Below are 14,755 nucleotides of genomic sequence, written 5' to 3'. Positions count from 1 at the left end.
GTGGAGCTTCTTTCCATTTCAGTCCTTGGCCCTCTGCTCTTATCTTCCCACTCCTCTTTCCCTTGTGAACACATAAAGCAATCAGGCTAACTTCCACAGCCTTAACACTAGCCTTGGCAATATATACTTTGAAACAGCCAATGATTGGAAAGCAAAATCAAACCTGTTCAAAAGACTTCTATCCTGAAACCAAGGACCAAGGACAGGCCTCCCTCCTGTGTTCAGAATGTACAGCCTGATTGAGTGTCAGGAAAGGAGAGTTTGAAGGCAGAGAGTGGAGTTCAATGGAAAGCAGCAATTAGGTTTGGCTACATTCAAATAAAAAAACAGTTCTGAAATGCAAGTTTTAGAATCACTATAAGAAATTAGTGTAAGCGACTGATATAATCTCATCAAACGGAAATTGGAGTGGGACTTTGTACTTCTACATTCCAAAGAGCTTAATACAAATTAGCCTATAGTACTCAAAGTGTTTCATTCTATAAGGATTAGGGGAAGTGGGATGCTTTTTTTTTTTTTAATTAAGTTGCTGAGTACATAAGCTTCCTAATGCCAGAATATAGGACTTTCTCTCTAAACTTTATTATAACTAGGGATAAATAACTCACTGTGTGTGGCAACCTTGTACCTTGCTCTTTTTAACAGTGTTAGCTTAAAATTAAATAGTGCAGAAGGCAAGGAACTTTGGTGTCAGGTTTGAAGAGGTTATAACCTCCTCTAGGATCCACAGTTCAAATCTTTTGAGACCTTGGACAGGTTCAAGGTAAGCCTCCCTCTCCAGTCCATCTTCCTTACTGTGTACAAATTCATAACTATGGAGCAAGAGGTATGATGATTGAAGGTGAAAGATAAGGGACGAGGAGGGTACATTTAAGGTCTGCTGCTCCACACCACCCACCTTACTTGCTTCCTCCTCACTCCCTGAAATCCCACCACTAGAGACCCATTCCTTTCAGAAAACAAGGATTTACTTAAGGGAAAACTATTCAGCTTTTAAGTGTCAGTGGATTTACACCCTGTAATTGCTAGGTAAATGCCACAAAACACAACAGTGCCAGTTTCAAAGTTTTGAAGAGGGATACTCCCGCTATTTTAAATCAGGGATACTGTGGACTTAGAAGTAATGTGGGGAATAGCATGTAACTTCAATGTTTGCCCTCAGGCTCAACTTGGAGAGAACATTGCTGCTCATTCATTCATTCATTCATTCAGTAATGAGATGGAAGTAAAACAGGGACTCTGTTCAGTGACCATGTCTCAAACCAAATGGGGAAACAGCTATTTTGGAGACCTCTCTCCTTCTCCCATCCTTGAGCTCCTTTCTTCGTACCACTAGCCCTGTACTCTCGTTTGTCCATGGAGATTGGCTACTATACACCATCCTTGCTAAGTTGTAAGTCGAGAACAGACCAATGGAAGACCATTGACATAGGTTTTGCAGTTAAATAGTGAATACTCTCTTTATTCAGAACACATTTTTAATAGAATTTCATGCACCAGTAAATAAGTACAGTGAGGAGTTACAGGATAGGGAACCTCTCTTCAGGAAACATCTCACCCTGGGAGAGCCCTCAACTTCCAGAATCCCTTTGACCCAACTCAGGTGATTAGAAGCCAAGGAGCAGTAGGTGGGGCTGTGTCCCAGGGAAACCAGTTGGATCTGTAGGTTTCTGAGGGTAAAAGAGAGGAGGGGAAAGTTCTTGTAAATGAGGAGGTTACTAGATTGGGACTGGCAGTTCCTCCGAGGTTCCCTGAGAGATTGATGAAGGAGAGTTGGTGGTAGTGCCTAGTTCTATTTCTTGGTTACACTCTTCAAGGGCTATGGACTGGTCTCTTCCATCTGTGTCTGAGTCCCTGTGTAGAGAAAAAGACATGACTAAGGGAAGATCCAGAACCATCAATCTGAAAGCAGTTGCACTGTGGGACTCAAATGCTAGGGGGAGCATTTGGACCACTGTGTTTTTCAGCAGCTCTGGGTTCACAGAAGGAGGCTGAGGTATGGCATTTACCTGGTTCGGAGTCGGGGCCACTTCTTCCACTCTATGGCTAGCACCACTCCCAAGGCTACGACAACCACCACAATCAGGGTACTTCGCACAATGTTACCCACAGTGCACTCCTGAGCAACAGGCCCTGTGGTGATAAAAGAGCAGAAACAAAGGCCATGGAGGTTAGCATATATATGTTCCCCCTTTAATTCTTGTTGCCCCCTTACTCTGGTCTCCACCATGAGAGAGCTCCACCATTTGGGAGCCATGCGTTGAGACTGCAGAGAGGGTGGTCAGTAGCAATGCTTATGCTGACACAGAAGCAACCCTCCTTTCCTTCTGGGGAAGGGCCCTTGAAAGCATCCTGCTCATTCTCTTTGAGTAAATGTGAGATCCCACTTCCTCATCACCCAAATGGGAGGGCTCTGACTCCAAAGCCCCTCCCTTCTGTGTGTTTGGGTTGTCTCTATGGGGACTGTTTCTGAGACCCAAGGTATGTTATGCCAGGTCCACGGAGGGATTATCCTCTCACCTGCAGCCCCCACCAGCTCCAGAGGATCACTAGGCTCTGACCAGATGTCAGGGTTGGCCTGGAGGCGGTAGCTGCAGCTGTAGTTTCCAATGCCTTTCCCTTCCACATTATTGATGACAAAGTCACCATCTTCTGAGAATTGCTGGGGTGCTTCTTCTTCATCACGTTCTAGGACAAATTCAACCCCTGCAAGAGGTCCTCGGCACTGAAGGGTGATATCCTTCCCTAGCTTGAACACAGTGCTGGGCCATGCTGACAGAGAGGGCTTTGGGGGCTTTTCTGCAACCAATCAGGATACAGAGTTAGAAGTAACCTTAAGCCTAGTCCTTTCCCCCATATAGCTAACTATTAAAAACTACAAAATCTAGATTCTTACCGATGTCCCCAGGACCTTACCAGTCACCCATATCTCCAGGGGGTTACTGTGATTGGAAGCTGCAAAGGGAGCAGAGTCCAAATAATAAACACAGCTATAGATTCCAGAATCTTCACCTCTCACCGCTGGCATCCAGAAGTCAGCCCTGTACCCGCTTGGCCTCTGTTGCTCTAAGGGCTGTTGAGCCCCCTCCTTCACCAGAACAAATGTTGAGTCTGGCAATTCCCCCTGGCACTGAAGAGTCAGGTTTTCTCCAGGAGCCACCATGGGACCAGGCTGGGCTAACAGGCTGGGCTTGGGGAGCAAGCCTGGAAGAAATGAACTACTAGTCAGAGAGTAGAGGCCCCTTTCTAGTGCATGATCCCTGAATTCTCTGTTTTGTAAATAGGAAAGCCTACTGTTTTGTCTTCTTTGAGATCTTTGAAAACCATCTCCCATGATCCAGGCAATGCCCTGTTGTCACACTTTAATCCCCACTCCAGAGCATCTTCCCTTTACCTGTGACTATGAGCTCCAGGGTGTTGCTAGGCTCTATCTTGATAGGGCTGGTCCAGTCAGGGTGGTAGCAGCAGCTGTAACAGCCAATGCTAGCCCCAGATACATTGGTGATGAGGAATGCTCCATCAGCGCTGGTGGATCCCCAGAGCTGCATTGAAGGGGCTTCTCCTTCCTTGTGCAGAATGTACCCTACTCCACGGACTGGGCCTCGGCACCAAAGAGTAACATTTTGCCCCATGGGCATCACAGAACTGGGCTCAGCATACAACCAGGGCTTGGGGAATGTGTCTAGGAAAAGGCCAAAGATGTAAAGTAGTGAGTAGGGAACATATCACACCCTGAATTAACCCTTTATCTTTCTCCTCTTGCATACAGCAGTTGCTCTCTGTGGCCTGAACTAGCTCTCCAGGAGGGATTATTCTCCTTAACCCCTACTCCAGTTGTTTGTATTCTAGCCCCAGATCTTGTCTGTCCTTACCAGTTACCCAAATCATAACGAGCATGCTGAGATGTGATCCCCTGTTTGACATGGTCGTCTCATAGTAGACACAGCTGTAGTTCCCAGAGTCCTCTGCTCCAACAGTGTGGAGGAGGAAGTCAGCTGAGTTCCCTGAGGCACTCTGGAACTGTAAGGGATCCTGAGTTCCCTCCTGCAAGAGGGCGAACCTCATACCCTGGAAGGCCCCTTGGCAACGCAGGGTCACATTCTTCCCAGGAAGCACCACAGGACCTGGCCGTGCCAGGAGAGTGGGTTTTGGGTAGAATTCTGAAATTAAAGAGACCACAACATGAACGCCCTCTATCCCCTCATGTTCTGCAAATAACAATACATGTTTATTGTTGAAAATACAGAGAAAACACAATTCTACCAGTTAAAGATAACTATTGTTTAGCTCTGGTAGCATAGTGGCTAAGACACTTGCCTGCTAACCAGACGGCTAGCGGTTCAAACCCACCAGCCACTCCTCAGAAGGAAGGTTGGGCAATCCTACTTCTGTAGTGGTACTGCCTCGGAAACCCAAGGAGGGGTCGCTATGAGTCGGGGCCGACTCGACGGCACATAACAACAACAACATAATTGTTTATATATTTTATACATTTATTTTCCATTTAGTTTCCTCTATATATGTCCACATGGATGCACTGAGAACTATTAACATAATTGAGATCCTATTGCACGCACAGTTGTGTACTCTGATTTTGTTCACTTTATATTCTAAATATTTTCCTATGATGTTAAACAGCCTTTGAAAACTAACATTTGTAATGGCTACATAATATGCAACTGACATTTCAAGGTCTTCTCCCTTTCTCTGAGGGCCACCCTGCCCACCAATCTCTGACAGCCCAGCTAAAGAGAAAGTGGACATTAAGCCTAAAACTGAAGGGCAAGCCACAAAAGGATTCCAGAAATAGGGCAACTGGAGCTTGGCTCTTGGGACTGGACACTCCCCATCTTTCTTCTTCACCCTGTGAATGGCTTGCCCCACTCCTTTGCCTCTTCTTGTAGTGATAACATAAGCATGTGGCTTGCGTGAATGGTTTACAATGTGTCAAGCACTGTCCTGAGCCTTTTCTGCCTGTCTTCTCATTCTACAAGGAGCGCATCTCTCTCTCCTTCTAGCAGCCCTCTACCCACTGGAAGGGTCAGCACTGCCTATACCTGGATACCCCTCCCCTTCTGACCTGTCACCACGAGCTCCACAGGGTCACTGGGCTCTGACCAGACAGCAAAGTCATAATAGCGGCAGGTGTAATTCCCTCCATCACCAATGCCCACAGAAACGATCATAAAGTGAGCTGCACTGGCCCCTGGACTTGCCCAAGACCCATCACTGGATGCGATTTCACTTCCATCTTTGTAAAGAATAAAGCTCATGTGCTGGTAAGGAGTCGAGCAATTGAAAGTCACTCGGGCGCCAAGGGTGACCACTGGGCTGGCCCATGTCTTGAAGAAAGGTTTAGGGTACATTTCTAGAAAGCAAAAACACAAACCAAAAATCAGGGGGGAAAAGCAAGCAAGCAAATATAAATATTGGTTCTAGAAAGAACTGTTCTGCTTTCTCTAGTATTTCACTAAAAGTAGTTGCACTAAAAATTGAGGTAACTCCACCTTGTAGGTGGACTTCTCACACAGGAACCCTTCGCCTCCCCTTTACATGCCCCTCCTCCCACCAACCATTCTTCACTGTTAGCAAGACAAGCAGAGGAGGCTAGCTGGAAGAGTACATGGTGACTGGGGCTCAGCTGGTTCTCCCAGCCTCAGTTTGCCCGTTTGGAGAAGAGGGGAAAATGGGACCTGCTCCACCTCCCTTGAAGATTTGCTGGATCGTTAAACGAGACAATTGATGTGAAAATAATTAGAAAAATTAAATCACCCTCCACAAACCCAAGCTATTAATAACAATTATGGCTATTAATATCATGCAGCCAGAGGCCCTGGCACTCCCAGCGCCACGCCTGCCTGGCTCTAAGATTGGACACAGGCTTCTAGGACCAGCAGCAAAGTTTGCTGTTGAGAGAGGAGCCTCTGATACTGAGCTTTACTGCCCTCCTCCTCCTGCACACACCCTTTTCAGCGCTACCTTTTATGACAAGCTCCAGGGGCTCACTGGGCTCAGACCACTTGAAGGGGCGCTTTTCAGTGTGAGTGCGGCAGCTATAATTGCCTTCGTCTTTATCCTCCATTCTTTGGATTGTAAAGAAGGCTTCTTTCCCAACGGCACCAAGTTGCTGGACAGGTTCCTGCTCTCCCTCCTTAAACAGAGCAAACCCCATGCCTGCCAGCCATCCTTTGCACTGGATTTGTAGTTCTCGGCCCCGGATTGGGGGGGGAGCCGAAATGACAGGCTTGGGGAGGATATCTGGAAAGGAAAATGGGGAGAAAGGGGAGTCAGAAGTTTGGAAGTGCCCAGATGGGACACTTGGAATCACTTTGTCAGTGAAAGAAGAAATCTGTCCTGGGCTGGGCCAGCCCGTGCCTCTTCCTGACAGTTTCCTCTCACTCTCTTCCCGGCCCTCTGCTCAGTCCTCCATTCAACCCCCTTCCTTTCTTTGTGCATTCCCTCACCCCCAAAGAACAGTGTTGGAGTCCAGGGTCACCGCGGCTCACTTCGGCTCACTCCGGGAGCACCCTGTGCCTTTTCTTACCTGTTCCCACCAGCTCAAGTGCCTCACTGGGCTCTGACACAGCCATCTCTTCCCAGGAATGGCAGTGGTAACTCCCGACATGGCTCTGGGTCAGGGCACCAAGGGGGAAGGCAGCCCGGACCAGCTCTGAGGCTGGGCGAGTTGCAATCCACCCGGTCCTGTCCTTCAGCAACACAAACTCCTTAGTTGAGCCAGAGGGGCTTCTGCACCAGAGGGTTAAGTTCTTCCACGGGGCCAGGGGGAAGTTGGTCTCTGCCCACAGCTCAGGCTTAGGGGTTGGCATGATTATTTCTAGAAACAGCAGAGTTAATGAAGCCACCCCCCCTCTTCCCTCCCATTCCCCCCTTTCCATGAAAATGTCTTTCTTGTCCTTGAACCCCCCTACTCAAATCACACAGCCTACCTCCTCTTTCAACCCCAATCCCAACAACCCCCTTCCTTATGCAGGTGCTGGAGAATGGGGAAGCTGATGTTTCAGCTAAGCCTCAGAAAAGTGCAGAAGCTTTTGGGAATTTTTGCAAGCAGAAAAGCCGAGTTGAAAGCTGAATTTTGCCAGTAGCTTTAGCAAGTGCCCCTTCCTGGCTGTCCTTCCTTCCCAACCAGTCACTCCCTGGCCACTGACACTGACACTCTGTAGTTATTTCGGATCTCCAGGGAGGAATGTCCCAGTTTGGAGCAGGAAAAACTCACCAGTCTCTTCTGTCAATACCCCATTGCACAGTCCTGCAAAAGAAACTGCTGCCAGGACTCTGTCCCCTCCCCCATGGAACTTCACCCCAGCCTTCTGCCCAGGCCCCTTCCCCACCCCCTTGGACTCACCACAGCAGAGAATGGCCGTGACTATGAAGAGCATGGTGACCCCTTGAGCTGTTCCCAGCAACCAGGCTTCTCTAGCGAGACCAGAAAAGAGATGAGAGGAGTTGCTGGGATTAGGGGGAGGGCGGAGAGAAGGGGGCGGCAATTTATGTCATTGGCTTACTCACCACCCAATAGGGATTGGATGTGGCCAGGATAATGGGATATAATCTTTTCTGACATCGATGACTTTTCCTTTTGAGGGCCTCACCACCTACAACCTTCTTGCTCTTTCAGGATCCACGTGCTCCCCGCCCCCTCCCCCCTCCCCAGCCTATATCATATGTCAGCTCCCCATGCCCCCTGATTAGGCTGTTGCTGAAATTGACATGTCAGATGTGAAAATGCTTTTGTGTTTCCAGCTCTCAGAACCCCTGGAGTGCAGCATGATCGGCAGCTCGGGGTGGTGGGTGTGGGGGTGGAGGGAGAATTTCTCCCTCATCAAATTTAAGTTTGGAAGCAGTTGTTATTGTGGCAGTATAGGTCCTCAGACCAACCTGCCTCACTTGCCTTTGTTATGGAAGGGTTGCCTAGGCAGCCGCTGTGAATTACTAGAGGGTTGTCAGTGCTGAGCTAAGCTTGTCAGAGAATGGGATCCCCCTCCCATCACCCAGGTTATGACTAGAAGTGTGCAGCAGCTTTGAGTTGTGGGTCCTGTAATATTAGATGATATTAAGCCAAAATCCATTTCACAATTTTTACTGAGAAAACACTGACCCTCCTTCCTGGTCAGGTAAACATGCTCTTCAAGCTGCTTTCTCCAAGATCTAATTTCTGACCTCATTCTTTGATGCAGTGGTCCTGGCCTGGGGTGAAGCACACGAAGCTACATTTTTCTTTTTTCTAAGTCCTGACTTGGACGTTACCTCAATGTGTTGTGGGAATCAGGGCATATTCTAGGAAGAATTAGAACCTGACCCCCACTGATACTTTTTGAAAACTCAAGAGGTGGTGGTTTCTGCAAAAAGCTTAGGTATGTCCTCTCCAGTGACCCAACTCTGTCCCTCATTGGAAAACACAGACACATATAATCATAGTCATCAACCATTGTGTATTGAATACTCCCAGACACGCAAAGGCTTATGGGTGGGGATACAGCCAAGAGGAAAGGATAGGGGGCAGAGGGCAAGGCATTCAGGAGCTGAAGCCCCCACCAGGCCAAGAGCTGTTATTTCTTTTCTCATTGCCCAGCACAGTAGGCTGAACAGAGAACATGGGGATCAAGAAAAGAGGGGCACGGCCCAAAGGACACCAAAGGATCAAAGGAAATGAATGGCAGGAGAATCTGTTTTCCTTGCCATGTTGTGGGTCAGAGGAAATAGCCCGATTCCCTGGCCCCATTCATTGCCTGATTACTTGCCTATCCAGGTTAGATCTTATTCCCAGAATGCTCTGCTCAGGTGGTTGGAGGCCAGAGAAAGGCAACTAGGATGGACCACAAGACTCGAGCCCTTGAGAACTAGGGGTTAAGGTGAAAAGTTGGGATAGGGGTTGGATAATAACCTGAGACACAGGACAACATGACTACTTATAAGAGAAAAAGTTCAAACCTCCCTCAGCCCTAGGGGGAGACATCAATCTGTGTGGGGTCAGGGTGATTTGGAGGCTATTTGGGCACTCTCCAGGGGTGGTCAGTGAATGAGGCTCTGATTACTTCTCCAGCCTCTGAGAATTACTCATTTCTCTACCCTTCGGCTCAGGTGCTGACTCCTCTGTGAGGTGCAAGAGAAACAGTTGGGGTGAGAATGTCTTGTCCCCTAATTCCAGAAGGTGGAAGATATGGAGTGTGCCCCTGTAGCTTTTATCACCTGGTGAATGTTCCATTCCTGAGACTCTGGGGAGCCTGGACTCAGCTAGGGTGAGGAAAAGGGGGTGGGGACAAGACAGTTACCTGATTCTCAGTCTCCGACATTTCCACCTTATCCACAGCACTACCAACAGCAAGGCAACAAGCTGCATGATTAGGGATAACCTGATAGCTTCATTCAGAATGTAATTCCAGATGAGATAGCCTGTGGCCAGAGAAGACCAGAAGCAGGGGACTTGATGGGAACAGGGGCAGGCGAATACATTCACGGCTTGGGGGAGGAGAAGCTGATTACTGAGAGTGCTTATATTGGGAAGGTGAGGCAGACGTGGCCTTCCTTTCCTTGAGGTAAGATCCTTAAAAACATCCTGCTCACTGTCTTTGACTGATTTTGAGACCCCACTTCACCACCCAGGGGAAGGATGCCCAGAACCAAGGGCCCTGAGCTACAAGTCCCTAGCTCTTCTTTCCATATCTCCCTAGAAATTGTTCAGGGATCCCAGGGAGATCATGGTCAAAGTCATGGAAGGGGTCCTTATGAAGAGCTGTATACTCACCTGATGGCCCCATCGGCTTCAGAGGCTCACTGTGATGTGACCAGATGTCAGGGCGTGCCTCTAGGCGATAGCTGCATCTGTAGGTTCCTATGCCTTTCCTTTCGATGTAACTGATGAGGAAGTCTCCATCCACCGAGAATTTTAGGGATGTTGCTCTTTCATCCCGTTCCAGGGAAAATTCAAGTACTGGATGAGGTACTTGGCACGGAAGGATGATGGCTCTTCCCAGCTTGAAGATGGTGCTGGGCCAAGCTGACAGGGTGGGTTTAGGAGGCTTATCTGGAACCAACCCAGAGACCAGAGTTAGAAGAAGTGATCTTGAACCCAATACCATTTCTTTCATCTAGTGTTTCTCAGCTCCCTATTTGGTCTTCTCTTCCTTGTCATTGTCCCTAAATCTGGCTTCCAAATTTGACTGTACATCAGAATCCCTTCGCCCACTCCTTGGTGCTCTAAGGACTCCTGAGTCCCTATCTTCAACCCAAAATACCTCAGACCTGTAAGCTGACCCTGGCCCTAAAGGAAAATACCTTTTCCAGAGGTCAAATGGGGCTGGGTCATGTTTAGAGGTAGGTGTTGAGGAACAGTCCTGAGAGAGAAGGTTTCTAAATTTTGTGGGGAAAGTCCTTCACCACACTCTTTGTGTGGTTTCTATGAGATCTTATCTCTGAGAGAGAACAGGGCCACTAGTTACTTCTTATCCAGTTAACTAGTTGCCATCAAGTTGATTCTTACTCATGATGACCCATGTGTCATTATAAAAATGAACAACAGTTGTTAGAACTTGCCTATAACCACAAGCTCCACAGTGTTGGATGCTGCCCTCCTAATGGAGCTCTTCCAGGTGAGGAGATAGTGGCAGCAATAGATGCCAGCATCACTGTAGGTCACATTGTTGAGGGAGAATGAATTATCACCATCAATGTTGGTGGCATCTAATTGTTGAAGTGGGTTGTCTTCTCCTTTCTTATAGAGTGCTAGCCCCACTCCATCCACTGGCCCTTGACACCACAGGCTCATATTCTGACCCATTTGAACCACAGGACTGGGCTGGGCAAGTAGCCAGGTCTTGGGGAAGGTGTCTAGGACAAGAAAGACCCAGAATAGAATGCTCTAATGGTCCAATTTCCCTCTCCCACTACTTAGGGTAATTTCCCTCCTCTCCGAAGTGCCTTCCACCAGTTTTCCCTTGGAAAATCCTTGCTTAAGCCCAGATGGACACGGTCTGTACCCTTTCCCACTTTAGTCCTGTCTGCGTGTTAGATTTTCTAGGGGGCCCAGAGGGAGTTTTATATCCTTAGCCTCTAAGATAAGTCCCATGATATCATCCTTTCTTACCGGTTACCCAGATTTTCAGGATATCACTAAGGAGTGAACCCCTATGTGACCCATCATAGTAAAAGCAGAGGTAATGTCCAGCATCGGTGATGTTCAAAGCCCGGAAGAAGAAATATGCCTCATTTTTCATTGGCTTCTTGCGGTAAAAAGACTTCTCCGAGTCTTCAAGCCTCATCAAAGCAAAGGTCATTCCATAGATTGGCCCCTGGCATCTGAGATTCAGGCTTTCTCCAGGTGCTAGAATGAGCCCGGGATAGGCTGTCAGAGTTGGCTTGGGGTAGAGTCCTAGAAAGGGAAGAGACCTTGAAGTTAAAGATAGGATAATTCTTTCCTATTAGCTTTCACATTTATTTTCCTAGTCTCTTTGGAGGAGCTCTGGTAGTGTAGTGCCTAAGGCACTTGACTGCTAACCAGAAGGCTGGCGGTTCAAACCCACCAGCTACTCCTCAGAAGGAAGATGGGGCAATCTACTTCTGCAGTGATACTGCCTCGAAAACCCAAGGAGGGGTCACTATGAGTCAGGTCCGACTTGACGGCACATAACAACAACAACAAGAAGTCTCTTGGACAGGGAAGTTTTACCCTCCCCTCCCTTTCCCATCCTTGGATCCCTACTTCCCTTGGGTATAATCAAGGGTTGGTCCCACTTATATGCCTGCCCTTTCACCTCAAACTCAGTTCTACTGAGCTATAGCTATGTGCAGGGGTGTGTCTCAGTAGAGTATCAGTAGCTATAATTCCCTGCATCTTCAGGTCCCCAGAACACCAAATGTCCTCCCAACCATCTAAGAAACCAAACCTCTGAAAAATGACTTTGACTCCATCTTTTGTGGAGTACGAATACTACTACAGTATTAAACATGACTGTTGAGCATGTTAAGTCCACATAACACCCTACTTTCAATATGGGATTAGAGGAAGCCAATAAGGAGGGTCTGCAAGTCATCAAAATTTCTGTTAATGGGGCCACAGCCCGATTTCCATGGCTTGTCCTCCAAGGAGTCTGTGCTACAAAACAGAGGACAAATCTCACACTCATACCACCCTTCTTACCCCCAACCCAAAACCCAAGCCCACGCAGACTCATTCATCCATTATGGAAGATCAGCTCCACAATCTGCTCACTGAGCATTTAGGGTGTGTCAGGCATCATGTAGGAGGGAAAAAAAAGAAGAAAAAAAGACAAAGTTCCTGCCAGCAAAAAGATCATGGCCTAGTGGGGGATACTGGTGAACAGGTAACTATAGAGATATGTCTTAGTGGAATCTGTGCTGGAAGGGCAGAGGCACAGTAGACATTCATATACACAGTTCACACACAATCCTTTGCTCTTTGGTCCTCAATAAAACATTGTACTAATAGAATTAATAGCTACCATTTATTGATATGCCAGGCGCTGTACATATATCATATTTAGGGAATTCCTCACACTAGCCTTCTGAGATAGGCATTATTATTATTATACCCATTTTGCAGATTAGAAAAGTGAGGCATAGAGAGGCACAGAGAGGAACTTGGGTAGATAATGTAATCCCATTTTAGAGTTGAAAAACCAAAGTATAGAGAGGTGAAGTGCCTTTTTCAAGATCACACAGGAAGGCAGTGTCAGAAGTGGAACTAGAAACCAGGACTAGTGCTTTTAAGTCCAGGGCACTTTCTGTAGCACCATAGCTGGCCTAAGCCTATTTAACCTGGTGGAGAGATTAAAGCAGATGTAGCCACTTCCACCTAGAAGCATCCAGGCCATGGGGTGAGGGAGATGGAACTGGAGTGTGTGTGTGGCACTAGGGACATTTTGAGAAGCCTTTTGCTGTGTTTAGAGATTGGTACCGCCTTAATGGATCTATCAATACAGGACTAAAGTAATCTATAAAGCCATTTGTAAAATATGAACTACCACTTTCCTTGTCCTTGTTTTTTGTTTTTGTCACTAGCACTATCAATTGGTTCTGTTTTCGACACTTAAAAATAATAATCATAAATAAAATAAAACTATAATTAAAACTATCATTTTATAAGACGGCAGTGGCAGTGCCTGACACATATTAGCTGCTCAATAAATATTAGTTGAATGAATGAATGCATGATTTTCCACAAGCAGAGAACAAAAAAGCTGGGATGAGCTGAAGCTGCTAGACAGTTGTCTGGGCCCATTCACTAGCCAGCTGATTGGATCCTATGACCTGATTTGCAGCATGTGTGATTCTAACTTGCATCGCAGTAAAAGTTAAATGACTCTAGCTCATGGACCTTGTCTGAAGAAAATGAAATCAGAAACCCTGGCTCACCCAGCTATGATCCCTGGGACGACGACTGCCAGACCCCAGCAGCCATGGCCACACCCACCTGCTGTAACCAGCTTCAGGGGGTTGCCGGGCTCTGACCACAGGGTGGGGAGCATCTGGATATGAGTGTGCCACATGGAAACCCCTTCATTCTCAGGTGTCATGTTGTCAATGGAGAATGTGGCCGCTGTCCCAGTTAAGACTTGGTAATCCACAGGGTCAGCATATCCCTCTTTAAACAGCATGAATACCCAATCCTGCAGCCATCCATGGCAAAGTGTGTGAACATTACATGCAGGAAGAGTGGAGCTCTCGGCCTGCATCCAGAAGATGGACTTGGGAAATTGGCCTGGAAGGAAAGAATGGACTGGAATTGATGTAGAGCAAGGAGAGTGCTGTGCAAGGAGTAGACGAGAGCTCGACTTTAAATAAAGCTTCTCTGTATGATCCTTCTTGGCCAACAACCCCCCTCCTTCCCCCATCTCTAGGCCTCCCCTTTGTTGAGAGCTTTCCATCTCGATCTGCTCCTGACACTGTCTCCACCATGTACTGCCTAATACAGACTAGGTACTTATTTAATAACAGTGGAATGCATGCATGCATATACTCAAAGTAAATGAATGAATGAAGCAAACCCCGCCCTAGGATGACAAGTTTGAGTCCTAGGAGCTGGAGTTTATTCTTGAGTATCTATCTCTTCTTACCTGGTGCCTCTAACGCTAAAATTTTACCAACCAGCCCATCTCTTGCCAGTAGCAGCACCTGTAAAGACTTGTATTGGACTCAGTAAAGGCACCTATGGAGAATGGAACTTGGAAGGTCTTACGGGTAGGTCGCACCCAGGCCATCTGTGTCTTATCCTTCAGCAGCTGGAACCTGCTAGATATCCCAGAGGGAATTCTGCACCACAGTGTGATGTTCTCCCAAGGGGCCTGGGTCTCTATCCACAGCTCCAGTTGAGATTCCATCACTGTCATTTCCAAAGACCACAAAGATGTGAGCAGTCCAACCTTCCCCCTCCCATAACGTGTTTTCCCTATGCTCCTTACAATTGACCCCAACTCAGATCCCTCTTTTTACCTCCCCGTGGGTATAGGAGTGTCTGCTTATCTGGGGGATGGGATAGGGACCCCAGGATGTTTGTTCAAGGAATCCAGGTGAGCTGAGGAATAAAGGGCATGTCTGGTTGCCTTTACATCTAAGATAAAGCTCTTAACTATTCTATGGTAAACCAAGGACTCTGATTCCCAATCAGCTCAATCTGGGAATTTTCTCTGGGATCTCAAGGCCATAATGCCCTGGATCATGGAGGCAGGATGATGCCTTGGAGCCTGCAGGGAGGAAGATACCTGAGGTAGTAGAACTCACT

General features: G+C 47.4%; 1 protein-coding gene across 1 annotated transcript in view; it reads right to left on the bottom strand.

The window, feature by feature from the left end:
- Positions 1-1,718: 1,718 nt before the first annotated feature.
- IGSF1 (immunoglobulin superfamily member 1) overlaps positions 1,719-14,755 on the bottom strand; it is a 15,763-nt gene continuing 2,726 nt past the window's right edge. Inside the window, 18 exon segments of the mRNA XM_042782947.1 lie at positions 1,719-1,854; positions 2,010-2,133; positions 2,521-2,799; positions 2,917-3,204; positions 3,395-3,682; positions 3,873-4,160; positions 5,081-5,368; positions 5,980-6,258; positions 6,545-6,835; positions 7,235-7,267; positions 7,364-7,434; positions 9,291-9,411; positions 9,764-10,042; positions 10,552-10,845; positions 11,102-11,386; positions 13,448-13,735; positions 14,091-14,120; positions 14,123-14,422. Of these exon segments, the coding sequence (XP_042638881.1) occupies positions 1,719-1,854; positions 2,010-2,133; positions 2,521-2,799; positions 2,917-3,204; positions 3,395-3,682; positions 3,873-4,160; positions 5,081-5,368; positions 5,980-6,258; positions 6,545-6,835; positions 7,235-7,267; positions 7,364-7,434; positions 9,291-9,411; positions 9,764-10,042; positions 10,552-10,845; positions 11,102-11,386; positions 13,448-13,735; positions 14,091-14,120; positions 14,123-14,422 (3,962 nt within the window).

Source organism: Orycteropus afer, unplaced genomic scaffold, assembly GCF_000298275.1.
Source record: "Orycteropus afer afer isolate SDZICR_OR568_19922 unplaced genomic scaffold, OryAfe1.0 scaffold00538, whole genome shotgun sequence".
In the NCBI taxonomy this organism is placed as follows: Eukaryota; Metazoa; Chordata; class Mammalia; order Tubulidentata; family Orycteropodidae; genus Orycteropus; species Orycteropus afer.
Note: the sequence above shows the minus strand (reverse complement) of the source record. Positions and strands in the feature narration are given on the sequence as shown.